At 40.0% G+C, this 22,793-nt stretch overlaps 1 protein-coding gene across 1 annotated transcript in view; it reads right to left on the bottom strand.

Annotated features, from left to right (window-relative positions):
* ANTXR1 (ANTXR cell adhesion molecule 1) overlaps window positions 1-22,793 on the bottom strand; it is a 213,269-nt gene that overhangs the window by 168,477 nt on the left and 21,999 nt on the right. The window contains exons 2-3 of the mRNA XM_045788146.2: window positions 19,969-20,040; window positions 14,883-14,954 (exon numbers count right to left, since the gene is read on the bottom strand). Of these exons, the coding sequence (XP_045644102.1) occupies window positions 14,883-14,954; window positions 19,969-20,040 (144 nt within the window). The remainder of the gene's footprint in view (window positions 1-14,882; window positions 14,955-19,968; window positions 20,041-22,793) is intronic.

The following is a 22,793-nucleotide window of genomic DNA, read 5'->3' as shown; positions in this document are numbered from 1 at the left end:
TTAGTGATTCATCAGCTGCATATAACACCCAGTGCTCGTTACAGCAGGTACCCTCCTTAATGGCCATCACCCGATTACCCCATCCTCAGATAAACTCTTAAGCAATATTCCCGTTTTCACCTTGTTAGCCCTTCCTTGTCTTCTGCAGTATTTGACAGCTCTAGGTTTTGATTTTTCCAGGGTTCTGCTAGGCTACAGACTTGTTTCTCTTCAGCATCTCCTTCTGCAGGATGATATTTGACTTTTCTCCACACTCTTACCTCATTTGCCACTTCTCTATCCTCTTTCTATCCTCACTTGTAGAGTTGCTTAGTTTCCTCAAAGATGGGCTTTGTGGTTTGTTTCACATTCTCCTGGTTTGGAGTGCTTTTTGTGACAGAAAGGGTAAAAAATGTCTTTACCCCTCATCTTAAAACTGGAAGTCTTCACCTTCTAACCCATTCTGCTTTGACCTTTGTCTCCGCATCTCTGCTGGTCTCCAACCATCTCTACATTGCCAACCCAACAGTCACCTCTCTGGCTTCATCTTACTCAACCTCTTATAGCATCAGACACAGTTGGTGTCTTTTTCAAGATAAAATGCTTTCTTTTCTTGATTTCCATTATGGCATGCACTCTCCATCTCCCTCATCAGTTGTTCTTTTTCATATTTCAGTGTAGACTTTTCCTTCTCTTCTAAGAACTCTAAAGATTAGAGGGCCCCAGAACTCCTTCAACACCCCCCCAACCCATTCCCATATTCTCAACACCCACATTGTTTTATAAGTCATTCTTCCCATGACTTTGATTCTAATCAAGGGAGCATGGGCTTTGGAAGAAGATGGCTTGGATTAAATCTTCATTCTGTCACTTCCTAAGGCTGTCAACTTTAGATTTCTCAACTGTAAAAATGAAGGTGTGGAACTAATATCTACCAGCTCCCTTCCAGCTTAGAATGTTGCATCTGATTTTATGTAGGGACCAAAGAGTGAGCAGAAACAGAGCATCTGCTGGGAACTGGAAAGGCCACAACCGGCAGACAGGAGTGGTCCACAATGTGGCACAGGGTCAAGTGCAGACCAGTAAGTGAAGTTCACTAAGAGGAGTCCATCAGGGAATTTCCAAGGGTTGAAGCCTAAGCTGGCATATGGAATGGAAGTGATGGTTTAATCACAGGGCAACGTGATGAATTTGTCCAAACAAGCTCTTCTTTACACAACTCTGTTTTGGCTGGTTACTCATTCGTGCAGTGGTTTTCACCATGTAGTTTCCCATGGTACCACTTTGCTTTTGAAACGAATCTTTGTAAGACTTTCCCATCACTAACCCTTTCCCCCAGTTAAGCCATACCCTGAAGGAGATGGGAGTGGTGGAAAGTGGGTTTTGTATTCAGGGCTTCCCAAATATATAGCATTCCCCTATGAGAACCTTCCGTTTCATGCTCCTCTTAGTTCGATGAGGACTAGGTCTCTCTAGGTGTTTGTAGTATCTGAAACAGTCAGGTTGATGTACTTGAGCCCAGGGCTATCGACCACAATGAATGCTTGTAGGGCCAAAGGATAGAATGGTGCTCTGTCAAGCCCTGCACAACAGAGACCGCGGAGCCCAGAATCACCTCGGATGGAAGCTGAAAGCAGACAGCCCTAGGGGAGATGATAGGCAACTATATTGTGTTTGGTCAGAGCACATTTCTTTAGTATAAGCTGGTGGAAATTACAGTTCTCTCCAAAGATAAAGCTTCCCTGCCACACTTTGGAGCAATATTAGGCTGGTCATGGGAGCAGGCAGAGGTATACTGTGTTCACACCAGATAATCCAACCCACAAACCATAGGTGGGCACGATCTGTTTGAAAAGACGAGTTGGAGGATCCTCCAAGATGTTGAGAGGCAACGAGAACTCTTAAAATCACTGGTGGGAATGAAAATTGGCGCAGCCCCTTTGGAGAACAAGGAAATCATGCCTAGTGAAGTTATACGTTTACATACCATAAGATCTAGCAATTCCACCCTTAGTTGTGTATCAGAGAGAAATTCTTGCTTTTAACCCCCCAAGAGATGGGTATAAGAATAGTGATTGCAACTTTGTTTATAATAGCAAAAAGTTAGAAACAAACTGTCCATGAATAAGAAACAGGAAGTACCTGATGGTACATTATTACAATATAATAGAATGTAATGGAAAAGTATGAGCCAAGTACAGCTACATGTATCTTCACAGAGAAAGTCTCAAAACCATGCTGTTAAGTGTAAAAAGCATGTTCAAGAAAAATATGTACAATATGACCATTTATTATAAAGCGTAATCTGAAAAAATATAATATATTGCTCACGGAGATACAAAAATATCGAGCATCCGTTAAGATGAAAACCCCAAATCAGGATGGGGACTGTTTCTGGGGAAGAACAAGAAGGGGAGTGTACACAGAGGTCTCAATCCCTGTCACATTTTGTCTCATAAGCTTGGTGGTGGCTAGTGAGTCCATTACCCTTCTTTGAGTATACTTCTGTTACATTTGAAATATTTGATAATTAAAAACAATTGTGGGGGATGAGTCGCCAGAGGCTGAACTTGCAGGCCATGAGGAGACCGCCAGAGCTGCTCAAGGGCTCAGGCTTGGCCGCGGAGGCCGAAGGGCCACGAGGGGATGGGCAGGCGAGGCTGCAGAGCCGCCTGTGTTGACCAGGGGTGGTCTGCCCTTGCGGGGCCACCGGAAACCAGGTGGTTGTGGCTGTTTGGCTTCAGGTCTGAACACCCTACCCTTCTTCAGTTGCACTGACCCCATCTGTCGTTTGTCCTGCTGGCTTCGTCCCAACAAGAACGCTTCCGCGTGCTGCTCTGTCAGTTTTTCTTCTTCGTGTGTGCTTGCCGCAGGTGGATAGCAGGTGAGGAAGGGAAGTAACAGGTCCTGAGGCTCCGTGTGCGGCCCGCGCCTCTGCTGGGCACCTCCTTACGTTAATCTACCACAGCCCCACAGCCCCACCACGCGGGGGTGTCATTGCCTCCAGCGCACATTTGAGAAAGCAGATCCAGAGCAGACCAGTAACAGACTGGAACCCACGCTGGTCCTGGTCCAAAGTCTGTATCGTCTCGACTACATCCCTGTGTCCAGACTTGGTACAGGACAACGTACTGTACACAAAGACACAGGACACACACACATACACGTACACACACACACACACGTGTTATTTTTTTCAGAGCATAAGTTGTACTCCATAATTTGAGAAAGAACTCAATGTGATTTTTATATAAAATCAAACCTTGGTATATTATTAAATAGAACACAGATGCACATGCATTTTTAAGATGAAAGGACGTTGAAGAAATTTCTTGCTTTTGATGAGCGATTCAAACTACACCCGAGGACGCCAGGAGTAATACTTTTACTCTCTCCTCCTAACTGGGGTATCCCCAGAGGAAGAGCGTGAGAAGCACTGGACCGCATGACTCTCAAGAAGCAGTCTGCTCCCAGAATGGCGGAATTGCTTCAAGGTGGGTTCTTTTTACCATCACTGATACTCAATATAAGGAACCCTTCGACAAACTTCCCCTAGAGACATTGCCTGTGTGCGTCTGTCTGAAGGAGTCTCGCTAGAACCATTACACAAAGGGAAGAATAACTTTTCTCTGGCCTCATGCCCAAGCAGAATTTTTTACCTATATCCCTCTATATAGGCATAGACAGGCCAAATGTTAAAAACTTTGGAGAGGGATGTGAGCCATGGAGAGCTGGGGACTCTGAACTGATGACTTACTGCGTGCCTGGCATTATTAATCCTTCCAGCAGTTCTTTGAGGTAGGGACTATCATTCTAGTCATTTTATAGATGAAGAAACGGGCATAGAGAGGTAAGAAACTTTCCCTTGGACCCAGACCCAGGATATTCTCTCAGTCAACAGGACAAGAGAATAAAAACATGCTTTCCACCATTTCTTTTAATTTTGCCATCAAATCTTCTTGTATCTAAATAAACAGCACCTAAAAATGGAACGAATCCAGGTTCTTTCAAGCACCAAGTATCTGAAGATTCGTTTTCTCTCTTGTTATTTTTAAATTTAAAAAAGTCTTTTAGAACTATGTCTCTTGGTAATGACAGCCTGTAATCATTCTGCTCCAGGAATCAAGCAATGTGTTCAGAATATGTCATTTTCCCCTGTGACACTAATGGCAAAACCACACTCTCAACCCAACCAAACGATGACTGAGAGGGATGGGGAAGTGTGGTCTCTTGGTTTCCACTCAGCAGGTTGAGCCAAGCATTCTTGGCTTTCACTCCAACTCCTTAAGCAATAGGCAAGATACTTAACCTCTTAACCCCATCTGTGAAATGCTGATGCCACCCCTTTACCTCTTTGTGAGGAGTGTTTCCACACTGAAGTTGTTAAAAGGTCCTGAAGATAAAATGTGTAGAGGGGATATGCTTTCAGAGAAGTGTTTTCTGGAAGAAGTCTGAGGGTTTGGGGTGGTGACATGTGGATGCTAGGATTTGTGTGTAACTAAAAACTGTATAGAATTGTAAAATTCTGGGAAACCCTATAGGATAGTGATTAAAAGTGTGGACACTGGGGCCCTTATGCCTGGGTTCAAATCCAAATTTTTGTACTTTTACAAGAGCGGCTTGGTGCCTTCTTTGAATCGGTATCCCCATCTATGTAATACATATAATAAATAATTCTAGTAACCATCTTACAAGGTAGGTATTATTAACTTTCTCTTATTAGAGTTGAGAAAAGTATTTTAGGTTATTGGTACATTAGAAGCCATTAATAAAAGATTGTATATAGACAGAAAAGCATGTGTACTTATGCATTCGTGCACATATATAGTGGTTGATTTCATTTTAGTATTCCCCAGAGAAGAAACAAAAGACGGCAGCACGCGTATAGATGCAGTAAATAGGGTACAGTATGTAATGTAATAGGAAAAAAATCACTAGATTGAAATTTTTAATTTTGTGAGTTAAAAAAAATTCTCCCACCACTGACAGCTTGTATGAACTTGGGCAAATAATTCAATCTCTCTGAGAATAATTTTCCTTAGCAGTAAAATGAGGCCAGGGAGAGGGTTGGATAAGACATAATAATTTTTTGACTCCTGGTTGTTCTGTTATGCTTTGTTTTTTAATCTTGTAAAGGTCAGAAGTAAGGCAAGATTTCCAGGTGAAAACAGTAATCATATTTTAACTTCCCCCTGTTCTCCATCATAATGCTATAGAAACAAACAGCTAAACTAGTATCATAGGGGAAAATGTTTTCCCTGCTGGAAAATAGGTAAGAGTTCTATACACATGTCAGACACTTGGGATTATTCCTCAAAAAGCATAGCTGCTGAGATCAGGCTGAGGAAGGACCTGGCAGCCTGTAATTCCAGGACATGAGGAGAAAAGTCTGGGGTTGGTAGTGGGTTCATTTCTTGACACTGACCATCTTCTTTTGGCTCCAGCTTCCTCCTTACTTTGGACACTTTGCTAGGTCTCTACCCTTTCCAAGCAAAAATTATACTACATTTAAATTTTCCCACAGTCTTTAGCCTGGGATCTTCACATTTTCAACAAACATTTATTGTGATCCCTGACAGAATTCACCTCAAATCCCAGTACTGAGAAACTTAGTTGTTTCTCTTTTGAATTACTATGTTAAGGAAAGTCTCAGAAGTTGGGAAGAAGAGGACCAATTTGAGAAATCTGAGAAAACTTCCCCTTTGAAGCAAACTCTTATAAAAAATAGGGAGCACATGAAGCAATTGTAATTCATACTCAAGATGAAGCTATTCCATCTCTAACACAATAGCAGAGTGCCACACACATACACAACAGGAAAAATTTAGGATCAGAAAAATATTCATAGGGTTGAAAGGTATTATCTCTCAGTTAAAAAATGCAATGGCACTGAAAACAATAAATGGAAGATGAAAGAAATTAAAGAAAGCATAAACAAATGAAAATACAGCCTGTGTTCATGAATCAGAAGACTTAACATTGTTAAGATGGCCATACTACCCAAAGTGATTTACAGATCCAATGCAATCCCTCTCAAAACCCCAATGACTTTTTTTTTTTGACAGAAATAGAAAAACGTATCCTGACATTTATATGGAATCTCAAGGGACTCAAAATAGCCAAAACACTCTTGAAAAAGGACTACAGTTGGAAGACTCACACTTCCTGGTTTCAAAACTTATTACAAAGCCACACTATTCCAAACAGAGTGGTACTAGGACAAGGATAGGTGTATAGAGGGCCCAGAAAGAAAGCTTTGCATATAATCAAGAATTTTCAAGAAGGGTGTTAACCATTTAATGTGGATAAGACAATCTTTTCAACAGATGGGCTGGAAAAACTGGATTTCCATTTGCAATAGAATGAAGTTGGGCCCTATTAGAACCTTATACAAAAATTGACTCCAAGTGGATCAAGGACCTAAATGTGAGAGCTGAAACTAGAAAGTTCTTAGAAAAATCATAGAGAAAAAGCTTCATGATGTTGGATTTGGCAATGATTTTTTGGAAGATGACACCAAAAGCATGGGCAACAAATAACAAAATAGATAAATTAGACTCATCAAAATTAAAACTTTTGTTCATCAAAGGGCACTATTAACAGAGGGAAAAAGTAACCCACAAAATGGGAGAAAATATTTGCAAATCATATAGCTGATAAGAGATTACTACCCAGAATATATAAAGAACTCTTAGAACTTAACAACTACAATAAAAAACAACCTAGTTAAAAAAGGGGCAAAGGACTTGAATAGATATTTCTCTAAAAAAGATACACAAATGTGCCAATGAGCACATGCAAAGATGCTCAACATCACTAACCATTAGGGAAATACAAATTGAAACCACAATGAGATACCATTTCACATCCATTAGAATGACTGTTATTTAAAAAACACACACACACACACACACAAAACACAAAAAACCCCAGAAAATAACAAGTGTCAGCAAGGATGTGGAGAAATTGAATCCTCGTACATCACTGGTAGCAATGTAAAATGGTGCAGCTACTGTGGAAAACAACATGGCATTCCCTCAAAAACTTAGACATAGAATTACCGTATTATCCAGCAACTCCACTTCTAGGTATGTGCCCCAGAGGACTGAAAGCAGACACTTTACCAGACATTTACATGCCAGTGTTCATAGCAGCATTATTCGCAACAGCCAAAAGATGGAAATAACCCAAATGTCCATTGACAGATGAATGAATAAACAAATTGTGGTATATACATACAAAGGAATATTATTCTGCCTCAGAAAAGGAATGAAATTCTGAAATATGCTATAACATGGATGGACCCTGAAAACATGCTAAGTGAAATAAGCCAGATACAAAAGAACAAATATTATTTAATTCCACTTATTTGAGGTACCTAGAATAAACAAATCCATAAAGACAGGAAGTAGAAGAGTGGTTACCAGGGACTGGCGGCAGTTCCAGTTTGGGATGATGAAGAAGTTCTGGAGGTGGCTAGTAGTGTGATTGTTGAACAATGTAAAGCCACTGAATTGTATGCTTAAAAATGGTTAAAATGGTGAGATAAAAAATTTCAATAGAAGCTGCAAACAGTAAGTTGAATGCAAACAAAATAATTAAAAATTGGTGAATTACAGGACAAGAGTGAAACATTCTTCAAGAACTCAAAGAAAAATGATAAAAATTATAAAGTAAGAAAAAGAACTTAGAATATAAAAAAGAGTTTGGCATAGATTTAAGAATGGAATGGACAGAAGAAAAGTAATAATAAAAGAAATAATAGAAAAATATTTCTATTTCCTTGTTATTGGATGGAAAGGCTAAAATCCTCTACAGAGTATTACACAAAATCAATGAAAGAATCCACACCTAGATATATTCTCTTGACTTATTTTTTTTTAATTCCAAGGATAAGGAAAAATTTTTTTACAAGTATCCAGAAGGAGAAAACAGGCTACTCATAAAGGAGAAATGTACTAAATTGGTATTTTTTGTATGCAATAGAGAATAGAATATATACAAGTTGGCATTGTGTCATTTTCCAGTAAATTTAGGGGAAAAGACAGTCAGGGAAAAGAACTTAATATTCAATTAAAATATTTACCTGGAGGTGAATAATAACAATTCTCAAACAAGTTCAGCCTTACAAATTTTAATATTCACACACCTTCCAGGAAAATTTTTCCAGTACTTGAAAAGGAAATACATATGTGTATCTGTGTGTATTTATGAGACATAATGCAAATAATTCTTTAAAAATTCATCAAGGAGAATAAATGATATTACTTAATTCTTTCCATAATAAAGACAAGCAAAATTTATTGGGAACTGTTGCTAGAATAAAAATGAAATCATACTTTCTCAAATTACACTTTTCAAATCATTGGTGGAAAATTAAAATATCAAAGAAGGGTAAAAGATAAATAAATGGGTGGACACAGATATAGCAGGAAAATATTTTTCGAAATTTAAGTTCATAATATTTTTTTGACAAAGGACTTAAGAAAGCATGAAATGTAACAGAAAGCTGATTTTATGTTGATTAGAAATACAGTCCATAATGAAAATCCATGTGAACTAAACAATATGTCATAAATCATAAAGCAGTGTGTTGGAGAGTCACATAAAACAGTTATGGTGGAAAAATTTTAAAAATACCTCACTGTCTTCACAGATCAAGTAAACAAAAATATAAGATATTTGATAAATTTAATCAATATAATTCTTATATAAAACATTTTACTCATCAAAGTATACATATTATCTAACACCCATGGATGACAAATAAAATTTAATCACATACTAGTTCACCAACAAAAATTAATAAATTTTATTTATTTATTTATTTATTTATTTATTTATTTATTTGAGAGAGAGAGAAAGTGAGAGAAGAGAGCAGGAGCGGAGGGGGAGGGGCAGAGGGAGAGGGAGAAACAGACTTCCCACTGAGCAGGGAGCTGGCTTCAGGGCTAGATCCCAGGACCCTGGGATTATGACCTGAGCCAAAGGCAGATGCTTAACTAACTGAGCCACCCAGACACCCCCAAATTAATAAATTTTAAAAATAGAAATTATAGAAACCAATAATTTGGAAAATACAACAGAAAAAACTCATTCAATGGAAGGAAAACTTAAAAATGCCCAAGAAAAAACTTAGTAAACGCTGTATGAGACTGATTTGAAGAAAGCAACAAAACCTTAGTAAGACATAAATGAAGGGATACATCCTTAGGTAAGAAATACACCCAGTAAAACTGCAATGCCATTTTGCTAAGGCGATCCTGCACTTCCCATACAATTCAAGTGAAAATCCCAAGAGTATTGTGGTACATTAAACAAATTATTTAAAATGACCATGGTAGTAAAAACAAACAAACAAACAAACTACTAAAAACCAGGGGGATTTTCACTCAAGGTCAGAAGTGAAGAAGGACTGGTCTTCCAGATGCTGAAACTAATAAAAATAGTGTGGCCCTAGCTCGGAACAGACAGAAACGCAGTGTATCCGAATAGAAAACACAGCAATGGATCTAAGTCTATGAAAGAGTCTAATTTTTCAAACTGGTAGGAAATGATTATTCAGCACATGATGGAAAAACTGGCTAAGGACTTGGAGAAAAAGGATGGATCTTGGCCCTATACCTTTCATCAGACTAATTTCTAGAAGTAACGATCTACATGTAAAAAAAAAAGTATAAAAATTCTGTAAGTAAAAGTAGTCGTAAAAAGGACAATAACAGCCCAATCATAATTATGCATACGGATGCTAAACTTCTGAATAAAACGCAGGAAAGAGTTCAACTCTACATTAAAAATAAAAGTATATGACAACCAAGTATAATGAGAAATGCAAGAATGAGCCAATATTAAAAAAATCTTTTTAATGCATTTCACTGTGTTAGTAGGTCAAAGAAAAAAAATATCATCTTAAGAGATGCCAAAAATGCATTTGATTAAATTGAATATCTATTCCTGATTGCTTTTAAAGGAAGAGTTGGACTTCCTTGACATGATCTCATTTAAAAATGATGAAACATCTGAAGTATTTAAAGTAAGACCAGAAAATAGACTATCCAGGGAGTACTCAGGGAATCATATGCAGGAGTTAACACTAACATAATGTAACCTAAATAGTACTTAAATTAACACTAGATCCTTTATTATGCTGACGAAGAAACCTAAAAAAAAAAAATGCGTTACAATTTGTCAGCTGTTTTGCAAACCAATGAAGCTAAGAAATCTTGGAAGAGCAACATGATATAACGCAAAACACGTGAGTTGGACCAAACCCAGAAACCAGAAGCAGAATACCCATTCTCCCATTTTTGTTATTTGACCATAGCAAGTTCTCTAAGCTCAGATCTCAGTGTCCCTTATCTACAAAATAGAAGTAATAGCAGGCAAGATGGAGTAAACTTGCTACCGGTTATCTCTCCTGGTGATTATTAGAGAAACTCTGGACAAAATCAAAAAGCCAACACTTAAGGACTCTAAAAGACAAACAAAGCAGATGAATTGTGCAGGGTAGTTAAAACCTGAGAAGTAACCCAGGCAGGGATGGATTCCACATTCCCCCCTCTTTTCCTTCACGGCTTTAACTTGAGGGTGGGTCTCAGTCACATGGTAGTGGCCTGGGAGGACACCATATCTCAGGCCCCTGAGAAAGGGAGCCGTTGGGGTTCAAAGAATGTGGAGAGAATCCCCACTTTCATTTCTCTTTGATTACTTCTGCCTTTGTCCCATGGGTGACCTCAGTATACAACTGTACAAGGCAATGTAGGGGCCAAACTCCAAGAGAAACACCACTTTTCTTGTTAGCAGACTTGCAAAGGGTGGCCTCAGTGGGAAACACAGTGGGTGAGGAATCCTGCAGGAGAGAGAACTAGAGAAGGGGGCATCCCAGTAATTCTGCGAAGCTGTGTCAGAAGCTGTTAATATTCTCCAGAGGATTTGAAGGTGACTCAAGAGTCTGAACAACCTAGTATTAAAAATTTCTAGGATATATTCTAAAATTACTCGATGTACAAAGCACCTAGGAAATGTGACCAATTCTCGTGAGAGAAGGCAATTAAGATGCCAATCCTGAGCTTATGGAATTGTCAAAGAATTTAAAGCATATAGGGGCGCCTGGGTGGCACAGCGGTTAAGCGTCTGCCTTCGGCTCAGGGCGTGATCCCGGCACTGCGGGATCGAGCCCCACATCAGGCTCCTCTGCTATGAGCCTGCTTCTTCCTCTCCCACTCCCCCTGCTTGTGTTCCTCTCTCGCCGCTGTCTCTATCTCTGTCGAATAAATAAATAAAATCTTTAAAAAAAAAAAAAAAGAATTTAAAGCATATAAATATGCTTTATATATTTATTTTATAGTATTTATATATTACATTTCTACTATATTTCTACCAGTATTATCTATTATATTTCTAAATATTCTACTATAATTATATTATATATAGTTAATCCCATGTTTTTATCTCATATGTTATATCTTATTATATGTTCTGTATTTATATATATCTTTAAATATTTATATATTTATCTTTTAACTATGCTCCATGAGCTAAAGGTAAAACGCTTGAAATAAATGGAAAGATAGGTGACTGCAGCAGAGGAATAAAATTTTAAAAAGAACAAAATTGATATTTTAGGACTGAAAAGCATAGTATCTGCAATAAAAAAATTCAGTGGGTGAGCTTACTGGCAGGATAGGGATGGCAGGGGAAGGAGTCAGTGAACACAAAGATCGATAGAAATGATCTAATCTGAAAACCAGAAAGAGGAAAGATTGGAAAAGAATTGAGCAGACCTTCAGGCACACGTGGAATCAACCCAAAAGGTCTAACATCTGTGTCACTGAAATCCCAGAAGGTGAGGAGAAAATGACTAGTAGTTTAGAAATAGGGCTGCGAATTTCTCAAATTTGGTGAAAGACAAATTTGTAGATTCAAGAAGCTCAGCAAAGCCAAAATAGGATAAACGCAAAGAAAACCATGCCTAGGGACGCCTGGGTAGTGCAGTCATTAATCGTCTGCCTTCGGCTCAGGGCATGATCCCAGCGTTCTGGGATCGAGCCCCGCGTCAGGCTCCTCTGCTGGGAGCCTGCTTCTTCCTCTCCCTCTCCCCTGCTGTGTTCCCTCTCTCGCTGGCTGTCTCTCTGTCACATAAATAAATAAAATCTTAAAAAAAAAAAAAAAAAAGAAAAGAAAACCATGCCTAGACAGATCCTAGCCAACCTGCTGAGAGCTAAAGATAAAGAACAAAATCTTGAAAGCAGTTAGTGAAAAACGACATATTTCATATAAAACAATGAGACCCTGTCGGAAATCGAAGTTTAATGGTTATATGGGGATACGTGAGCAATGATATGTAAGGTGCTTAAGCAGATGAAAGACACGGATGGTAGGTATCATTATTCTGATTGTAATTCCTTTATTACATCTCAACACATCGTATTTATTTTCTGTTCTATTTCTTCAAGCTTCCTGGGGTTTTCTTTATGTGGATTTGATCCCAAGAGCCGGATGCAAATATTCCTTTCATAGTATTTCTTTCAGTTTAGCCACAATCTTTTGCTCTCGTTGAAATGAGACTCTCTGTGAATTCATGTCCTATTTTTTGAACACGTTTTTTTTTTTTTTAAGATTTTATTTATTTATTTGACAGAGAGAGACAGCCAGCGAGAGAGGGAGCACAAGCAGGGGGAGTGGGAGAGGAAGAAGCAGGATCCTAGTGGAGGAGCCTGTTGTGGGGCTTGATCCCAGAACGGCGGGATCATGCCCTGAGCCGAAGGCAGACGCTTAACGACTGCGCCACCCAGGCGCTCCTGAACGCGTTTTTTTTAACTTACTCGGTGTCCTCACTACATCCATACAATAATGCATCTTTTACTGTCTTATAGGGATATTGCGAAGATCAAATGAGATACGGAGAAAACATAAAAATTCCTGTGACCAACTAAAACACTGGAAGTCATATCTTTCAGAAATAGTACCAGCTTGGAAGTTCTGAAAGCCTAATTCTTTTAGCCAATCTCATGAGAAAGTATTTTGGAGAGGGGAGGCTCATCCACATTCCCCCCTAGGCTGATAAGGGTGGGGGTGTGCCAGGAAACCATTCCTGCTTTGCCAGCTGATCCAGAGGTCAGGCCAGGCAGTCACCACGTGAATCCCATACAGCCATTAGCAAGACCTGTTGGCTGTTCGATGCATATTTAGCCCTTAAAAATTAAATGCCTCTTCCAGCGAAGTGGAGATTCTAACCTCTGTCCTCTCCTTGGTACGGGAAACTAGGAGAAGTAAAGTTAAGGCATACAACATCGGATTCCAAGTCGGATTCAGATGTCTAATTTGAACTAGCATAACCAAAACGAGTCTGAAAGCCCAGGCGTTTTAACAGTGTTTATAAATCCGTGACCCCCTCTGCCCTCCCCACTTCCCAGCGGCCGTGAGCAGTAGCACACAAAATACCCACACGGGATGTGAGATCTAAGTCTCTGGGCCAAACTCAAGCATGTGGCAAGTGGAGTCAGCAAGAAGCAACACCAGGCAGCCTGGGTTGCAGGAGGATGTGAAAAATGGGAGAGAGGGTTTTCTCTGAACAAAAGGCATCTCTGCATAAAGGATGTCATCATGTAAAGACAGAGAGACGAGGAGTCTCCCATACAGCCCATAAGCCAGACACTTTCTCAGAGCTTCTTAAAATCCTTGGCCAGTTTTGAAGGGAAGTCTCACAACTTTCCTGGGCTTTATGATTCTCTGTGTAACGGAAGGCAGCAAGGTACAGTGGCAAAAATGTGGAGGCTGCATCTAGCGTGGCTTCTGCTTGGTAGCCTTGGGAACACCATATGGCCTCAGTATCTCCTTCTGTTAATAGGAAATAAGAAGCCCCTTATTTTTAAAATGGGGTTTCTGTGTATTGCAAATGGCATGCATGAATAAAAGATACTGCTAAGGGAGAAACAGGACTTGGAAACTTCTATACGGTACTTTTTGTTACACATGGGAAACAAAGACGTGGAGAAAAAGGGACTAGCTCAGATTTGCTGTGTTGGTGCAAAATCCAGAAAACCTTACTCCGTCCTGTTAGTTCTATTCTGCTCTCTAGAAGAAGAATGCTGTAGAATAAAGTCTCCCTGTCCTCCCCGTGCTTGCACCCCTCTTTTCCTTTTCCCTATATGTCTATACACAAGTCTGCCAACAGTCCCACATGTGTCCCCCCCACCCCCACCCCATGGCGATTCTCTCATGTCATCATAGCACTTTGTAAAAAGTGGACAAAGTGTCCTTAACTCAGGAAAACTGTTACCTCCACTTCTAATAGTTGGGACACCATCCTAACTATGAACGAACGGCATGTCTCTATTTTTCCTGGTTTTCATGGGTAAGTGGTAAAATCCAAAATAATATTTTTGTTAAGCTAGGTCTAAGTAATCCTTTTATGTCAACAACACTTTCCACACCTGATTCAAATTTCCTTTTATTCTGTGGTACCATACACCCTCTCTTTCTATTCCCTGCCTTAGTATAATAAAATTTCAAGTTCTTACTGCTCTCACAGTATGCTTATTATATCTCTGACACCTTAATCCACAAAGTAAATCTAATTTAAATAAAAGAAAATAGAATCCCCCAAGAATCTGGTCTGTTCCCATTTTGCTCCAAGCTAGCAGAGCGAGTTACCCATCAAATGTAAGTTTTACCTTAATGTGATTTAGTCATTTACAGAATTTCCCCAACATCAGGAAATACCATCAGGCATCACAGAGTAAGCTAGCAGATGGTCAATGTGCAACGTTCAAGACTTCAGTGCAAAGAGAGAACTACAAGATTAAAACGACTGACACCCAGGGCCGGCACCAGGGCACCAATACCAGAACTACTCAAGGAAAGGTGGGCTTTTTAAAGACAGGGAAGGGGAGCATCCTTACCTGTCTTCTGTTAGCTTCATTAGGGTTGTTCCTCGAGTAGAGAAGACAATAAAGGACATTCTTAGCTGTGGGCTGTAAAGAAAGAGAAATTCCATTAGGGCCAGTAGAAAGACTATGGAACGCCATTTCCTTCCGGTCGTCCTCCCTTGTCCTTCCTTGTGTATCACGGCTGCCAGAGCTGAGGACCTCCAAGCCAAAGAGGGCCACACAGCTCGTGCTGTGAGCCTTTAGCCCACAGCAGACTGGAAGCTGTGGACCAACGGGAAGACCTCCGTTGTCTTCCCGGAAGCTGCTTCTGATTTGACACCACCGCTCAGTGAGAGCAGATTACAAGTACGAGAGCTAAAATTCATCACGGCCCCATGCTCTGTCTGAAGAGGTATGTCCCTAGAAGAGCACTGGTCTGCATGGTGTTTATAAAAGGGAGACCCCAGTTGATAAAATCTGATAACATCCCATGGCAGTTGGGTGGACCTGCCAACATGGAGAGTGGCCAAGCCTGGGGCGGCTGGATGCCATCAGCCATGAAGATCATACTGCGAACTCCCTTTGCTCTGAAAGCAGGATCACCAACTTTTAATTTTGACTTGTTTCCCAAGGAGGTTATCGTCTAAGGACAGAAAGTGCTGATGGGCCACGAGAATATCCACTCCGCTCAGAAGTTACACTTCTCTCAAGCAGAGGAAGACAATTATCATACGGTTTGTCTTATCTATGGAACATAAGAACTAGGAAGATCGGTAGGGGAAGAAAGGGATAAAGAAAGGGGGGTAATCAGAAGGGGGAATGAAGCATGAGAGACTATGGACTATGAGAAACAAACTGAGGGCTTCAGAGGGGAGGGGGGTGGGGGAATGGGATAGGCCGGTGATGGGTATTAGGAGGGCACGTATTGCATGGTGCACTGGGTGTTATACGCAAGTAATGAATCATCGAACTTTACATCAAGAACCAGGGATGTACTATATGGTGACTAACATAATATAATAAAAAAATACTATTATAAAAAAAAAAGAAGTTACACTTCTCAATATTCACAAACACAGCAGCAGGGATTGTAGATGGCGGTGCTCAGGAGCTTTGTCCCTGGAAAACCCACACTCGGGGAGAGAGAACTACTCTCAGCTGAAGACCAAACATGTCTGTCTGTCTTCAAGATGGACCGGCAGAAATAACAAAGACAAAACAAACATTAAAAAAAAAAAAAAAAAAAAAGATGGCCTATCAGGGTGTAGTGGATTCACCAGGAGACCATTGTCCGTTTGGGACTGTCTTTGGGTGGCCAACTGCTTCATCGGTCACAGCATGAACCTGTTTCTTCACAATCAGGTTCCCTGATCTGACCTCCATATCTTACAGTCCCCACTTCCTTCAATGTTTCTCAACACTCTTCCCCCCTTTTCCATTTCTTAGCTTTGGACCTGCCCTCAACTATCTGACCACTGCAATTGTTTCCTAGCTGGTGACCTTGCCGGACATCATCCCTTGTTCCAATTCATTCTTCCCACTGCTTCCAGAACTATTTTCCTAAAATATAAATTAGACCTGGCACTCATCTGCTATAAAATCTCCAACGGTTCCTACTGCCTCCAGGATGAAGTCTACATTCGTTACCAGACGTCTGATGCATCTTTGGAAATGCTTACCACGGTGTTTAATACATGGTAGGAGCCCAAGCAGTACATGGCGAATTGAATATTGGTATCCTGAAACAGACCTGGGCTCTCCGTCCATGACACCATTCTGCCTGTTACCACCTCACTGCTGCTAATCAGCAAAACACCATGTCCTAAATGATAATAATGACCATCATAATTATCATAATAATAAAATAACGGTCAACTTTATCAAGTGCGTACTATGTGCCAGGCACTATTGTAAGCGATTTGTGTGTATTATCTCATTAAACTTGTAACAACTTTATGAGACCAGTACTATTATTATTCCTATTTTCCAAGAAAGGAAATTGAGACCCCAAAGGATAAAATAATTTCCCCAAGGTCACAGAGTGGGAAAGTAGTGGATCTGGGGCTTAAAACCAAGCTTCTGGTTCTGGAACTTGGGCTCTTAAGCACCATATTATCCTGCTTCTTTTGTATAGAGTTCAGGTCTGGAAAAAATGAATTTGAAATGTGGGAAATGTCGGCCTTCAAGAGGCAATTGGTATATTTGGTATATGAGTCTTGGCGAGAGACCTAATTTGGGAGTTTTCAGCATACTGATGTGAGTGGAATTGTTCCAAGACAGTCAGCAGTGAGAAGGGAAGTGAGCCACAGCTAGAACCAACACCAACATTCAAAGACCCGACTCTGGTGGGTGGGATGAAAGGAGAAACCAGAAGCCAGTGGAGGAGAGAATATCAAGGAGAGAAAACTCTCAATCGAACAAAGCTCCTGTATCGAGCAGAATAAGCACTGCAAGACACTCACTGTCTTTGTCCTCTTGGGGCATCTCTTCGGGGCTTTGGTGAGAGCCAGCAGGTGGCGGGGGGGGGGGGGATGGAAGCCAAAGGAATGAGTGATAAAAGTACGGATATGGAGACACTGAGTCTTTAAAGATATCTGAGTGAGAAATCAGTAAGAAATAGGTATCTATGGTATCTATACACGGACATAATTAGGAGATTTATTTTCTGTTTTGGGTTTGTTTGTTTTTTTTTTTCCATACACGGGGCAGGAGACATTTGTTTATGTCTATTGATGTGGAAATGGAACCAGGGGAAAGATGGAGAAAAATGCAAGAGCGAAAAAAGACCTGGAGGAGATTGGAGACAATGGGATAAAATGGACTAAAATGGAGGAGTCACCTTCAAAGGGGGGATATTTGAATCTCAGAGACAATGGGAAGGGAAAGCATGCATCTTTTAAGAATAGGACTGGAACTTGAGGACATCACTTTTCTGCTCTTTCCAGGGTTCTTGGTGAAATAGGTGAAGTTCTTTGCTGAAAGTGATGGGTGAGAGGTGTGGGTTGGGGTCTTGAAGGAAATAGTGAAGAGTCAGCATCATTATTAGGAAAATGGGAGGGGGTCAGAATAAAGACAAATAAAAGAACTTGAAATTTCAAGGATCCCACTAAAATTAGAAATGGAAATATTTGTACTGGCATCAGCCACTGTTATTAAATGAATACCCCCTCCTGCAGTATCGGCTGCCTAGACTATTTATTAAAATGAATAAAGATAAATCATTCATTCCTTTTCAAAATCTGTCCATTTATTTGAAGATACTGAGTGAGCATGTGCTGTGTGTCTGGTGCTACTATAGGCACTTGGAAAATACAATTTGCATGACTGCAATGTCTTGGTGACATACTTTGAGGGGGTCCATAGCCAAGAAGGGCCAGAGGAGACAATGCGAGGCAAGTGTCTCGTGGTCTGCATTAAATCATGTCAACTTCTCCAGTCTACAGTTTCCTTGTCAATAAAATGAAAGGATTGGGTTAAGTCGCCCCAACCCCTACTTCTCAGTGTCTTTGCTACTCAGATAGTGAGGCATCTGGAATTGCTGAATGAACTGGAAAAGAGAAGTGCTGAGTGGCCACTCTGAGTCAGGTGCAGGGCTAGTTGGTTTGCACATGTTTTGTCTTTTAATTTTCACATGGAAACCAGGGTTCAACCAAGGTAAGTCAATTGCTATGGTTGCACAATGGAGCTTGGATTCAAATCCACATCTGCCTAACTTCAAAGCTTTTTCCAGTAGAGTCCTCAGAGAGAACAGAAGACCAGAAGAGCAAACAGAGACGCAGCAGATACTGTCAAGGGTCTAGAGGCAGATTTGTTTTATAGCACTCCAAAGGATATAATGGTTATAATGGATGAGAGTATAGGAAAAGACATGTTGGCTCAATGACAAAGAGGCTTTTCTGGAAACTGGAACTGTCCATCTATTGGACTGTTTGCCTCCAAAGACAGCAGTTTCTCACCAGAGCTGTTTAAATTGAGGGTAGCGAATACCTCTTACGATAACTTGGGATGTTGTCGCTTTCAATTCTAAGCTTCTACAATTCTCTCAAATATTTTGCTTCTAATACCACCCATGTATTTGCTTCTTATCTCCCCTTCCCCCTCTCTCCTCTCAGCATCTGCTTTTCCATTCATCTGGGTTTAGATGCTTCCTGCTTACAGCTTCCAATTTTTGGCATCGCAGAGAGGACACCTCCTAACCCTTTCCCTCCGATCAGGCTGGCAGGAAAGAGACCAGTAACTGAATTCTCAGGGAATGCATCTGTCATTACTTTGGTCTCAGCGGACAACCCGTCTTCTGAGATAAAGAACGTTATTCAAAGGAGAGGTTTATGATTACTCACACAGGCTGGAAGACTCTACAGGTGCATGACACAGAAGAGGAGCTGCCTTAGAACTCACAGCGATCAGAACAATTTTACCAAACACCTTGACTACTGTCTTCAAGCACATCCGTGAAAGCTATCACTGTTGTGTCATCCCTTGGAGGCTGCACCCAAGAAGGGTGAAAAGACCTTCTTTCCTTTACTAGTGGGCATCTATACTTCCTGGGAAGTAGGACTTCCAAGGTTCTGAAACATTTATAGTGACGATGTTCGAAACTGCATTGTCCTCTCTTGGAAAGTGGTATAAAGAATGCCCAGAGAATTCTATCTGATAGGACACATAGCTCGACTGACCAACATGGTGGTCTGCTCAGGACGGAGGAGAGCTCTCAGAATGTGAGATTTTTCAGTGCTCTAGCTGAGAAAGTTCTGGGCAGACTGGGATGAGTCGGTCACCTTACACCCTACACTGTTTATATGAGTCCAACTAAAATAAGCCAACTGGCCTAGAGTGGTCCACTGTGAAAGAAATGTTAATGATCCTTCTAGAAGAGTATATAATCCAATAAGAAAGACAGAGGTAAAATTTGGTCTTATAACCAAATCAGGGTCCTCCTGAAAACAAAGAACCAAAAGTTATTCTAACATGTGGAAAGATGAAAACAAAGTCAAGTCTCTGGTCCAAGATCTGAGAGTCTACCTTTGTCAAAAAGCATGCCCATAGTAGCTAGTAATTAGTAGAAAAGCAAACATAGGCTAGTTTTACTTATGGCAGAACACGACACATTCCTTCTCACCTGATGAATTTATGAGCCAACTGTTCCACAAAGTAGTAGATTTCATTCCAGTGGTGCAGCACACTTCCTGATCTAGGAAAACAAGCAGACGTTACTTTAATTAGGTGTTCATTTTTCTTTACCTTGTATCATTTTTCTTTACCTATGTTCTATTATTTCACATTCAGCCTATCCATTAACTGCATTCATTATCAGAAACCTCTATAACTTTGTAAATTATTTGAAAAGGTGTTTAGACTAACTTTTGTTAAAGAACTTCCCTTCACTCAACCTTCCACTCCTTCCACCCCCACTCCACATACTAATGCACTAAAAAAAAAAAAAAAAAAAAAAAAAAAAAATCCCTGGGCCCACCTGGATTCACAGATCAATTTCAAATCTTTAGAAAACCATTATGTTTGTGCTATTTAAATTATTCACTGATTAAGGAAGGAAAACAATTCCAATTTATTTAAATGAAATTAGCATAAACTAGATGCCCGAACACACACACATGCACAAAAATCCCCCTCCTCAAAAAGAATAAACTTCATTTGTAAATATAGATCAAAATCTCTAAATAAAATATTAGCAGAACAAATCCAGCAGGAATCTAAAAGAATAATAATTAATTAATCGGTGGAGGTTATTTCAGGAATGTATTGATGGTTCAACATTTAAGAAAATCTAACGTAACTAGTCTTACTAACGAATAAAAAAAGAATACCTATACAGACTTTCATTATAGCAAAAAGGAATCTTCTTCCTAGAAAAGAGGGAAACTTTCTCTAGGACATATGGAATTACGGAATTTTAGATTTGGAAGAAGGCTTCTTGATTTCCTCAAACTGACTTCTGTTTTACTGATACCATTTACTACTGCGTCAATTCAGCTTCTAAGTATTTTCCACAGTGCCCATACTCAAGCTGTTACAGTGACTTCATAGTAGGTTTTTCTATTCTCACCCATTCTTCTGTGTAGCTATGATGCCTCTTTCCTTTTACTTGAGGGTCTGTGTCTGCTGAGCTCTGCATTTCTGCCTGTCATTCTAATAGTTGTTGAGGTTAAGAGTTTGCTCCTTCTACTCTGACATTTTGTACCGTTTCCACTGGTTCCAGATCACTTTTATTTTTTATGCACTCATTGACCTTAATTTTAACTTCTAAAGAGTTGTTCGTTGCTATTTCTTTTGTTTCATATTATTTTATAGATATTTAAGATGAATCTGTGCAATAGATTTTGTGCCTTTCTTTTCATGGTACAATATCCCGAGAATTCTCATTCTGATCGAGTGTATTTCATCTTTATAAGGAGAATTCACTTCTCTCTGCCCCGCATCCAGAAATGATATGTCTGCCTGACCTGAACAAAAATGACACAATATGTTACAGCCATACAGTGAAAGACTCCGTATCATTGGGCTATCTCACTTTCCCCAACTTAACCTATAACTTTTAATTCTAGGAAAAATTCTGAAAGGATATTTTGTAAAACTCAAAAACTGACTTTAAAAATGAAATGAAGATTAAAGGTCTAAAAGTAATCAAGGCACCTGTGAAAAAGAATAATAAAGCTGGAAAACTTGCCTTATCAGATATAATGACCCCATAAGCATGATACATAATATAACCGTGGAGCCAATGAAGTGGAATAGAGAGCCCAAATCTCAATCTACCTGGGGTCTTGCTATTCAGTGAAAAAGGTGATTCAAACTAAGGACAGAGAACTAACCTTTTAATAAATGATGCTGTGACAATAGATTTCTAATGGGAAAAAACCAGTTGGATCACTGTCTCGTACCAAATGTGACCCTAGATGTATTAAAATCTAATGGGAAAGACAAAACTTTAACTCCATTGAGCAAATTATAGGAGGCGTTTATGTCCTCAGGTTAGTGAAGGCTTTCTTCAGCTGGGTATAGAAAGTAGGAATTGTTTTTTATGAAAAGGATAATTTTGACCACGTGAAGCATCTACAATTCTGAATGACAAAAAGATGCTATAAACAGGAAAGACAAGAAAAGAGTGAAAGAAAATGTCTGCAACAAATAAAAAAGACAAAACATTTGTGTCCAGGATATGTAAATAATTGGTACAAGTAAATATTAAAAAGGCAAACAATAGGAAAATAGACCGAGGATCAGAACAAGCAATCCCCTAAAGGATAGTAAGTCAGCATTTGAGAAACACTGAACTCTTCTAGGAAATAGAGAAATACATATTTAAACAATTGTTTGGGGGAAGAACAAGCAAGTTCCTGTGGCAGCAGCATAGAGCCCTACAGAATAGAGGGTGAGGAGATGGGCAGATGGGGAAAGGGATCCGGGTGAGGAGGGGATGGAGACCCCTCTTCTTAAAAAATAAACCTTTTCCAATAGAACTCTTTCATTCTAGCCTCTCAGCCTTTACACATATTCCAGCTGCTTGGGACACTCTGTGTCTACACTGGCAAACTCCTACTCATTCTTTAAGACTCACCGTAGTCTCTGCCTCTTGCCTTTGACCAACATAGATGGGGCTCACTGCCCTGCCCCTGCTCTCAGGGCACCATGTACATCTCTCAGTCACTTTCCTCTGATGTTGGGTTGTAATCACTTTTTTTGTGTGTGCTCCCTCTGTGAGGGATTTAAGGATATTTGCCTCTCCAGCATCAACCTGTTTGTTCGATGGAGGAAAGAAGAGCATGGAAAGAAGCCTCTATTGCTCAAGGAAGCCTCTTGATCTTTTGCCAGCTGGACACTAGCTCTTCCGCCCTCGTGTGGATAAACACTCTGGGTTTGGTACTCAGACAGCTCCAGCCAATTCCTGTGACCCTGCATGAACCTGAGGAGCCTTCCCAGATGGGT

This window comes from Ursus americanus, chromosome 7 (assembly GCF_024610735.1).
Source record: "Ursus americanus isolate L20-20 chromosome 7, mUrsAme1.1.p, whole genome shotgun sequence".
Classification (NCBI taxonomy): Eukaryota; Metazoa; Chordata; class Mammalia; order Carnivora; family Ursidae; genus Ursus; species Ursus americanus.
Note: the sequence above shows the minus strand (reverse complement) of the source record. Positions and strands in the feature narration are given on the sequence as shown.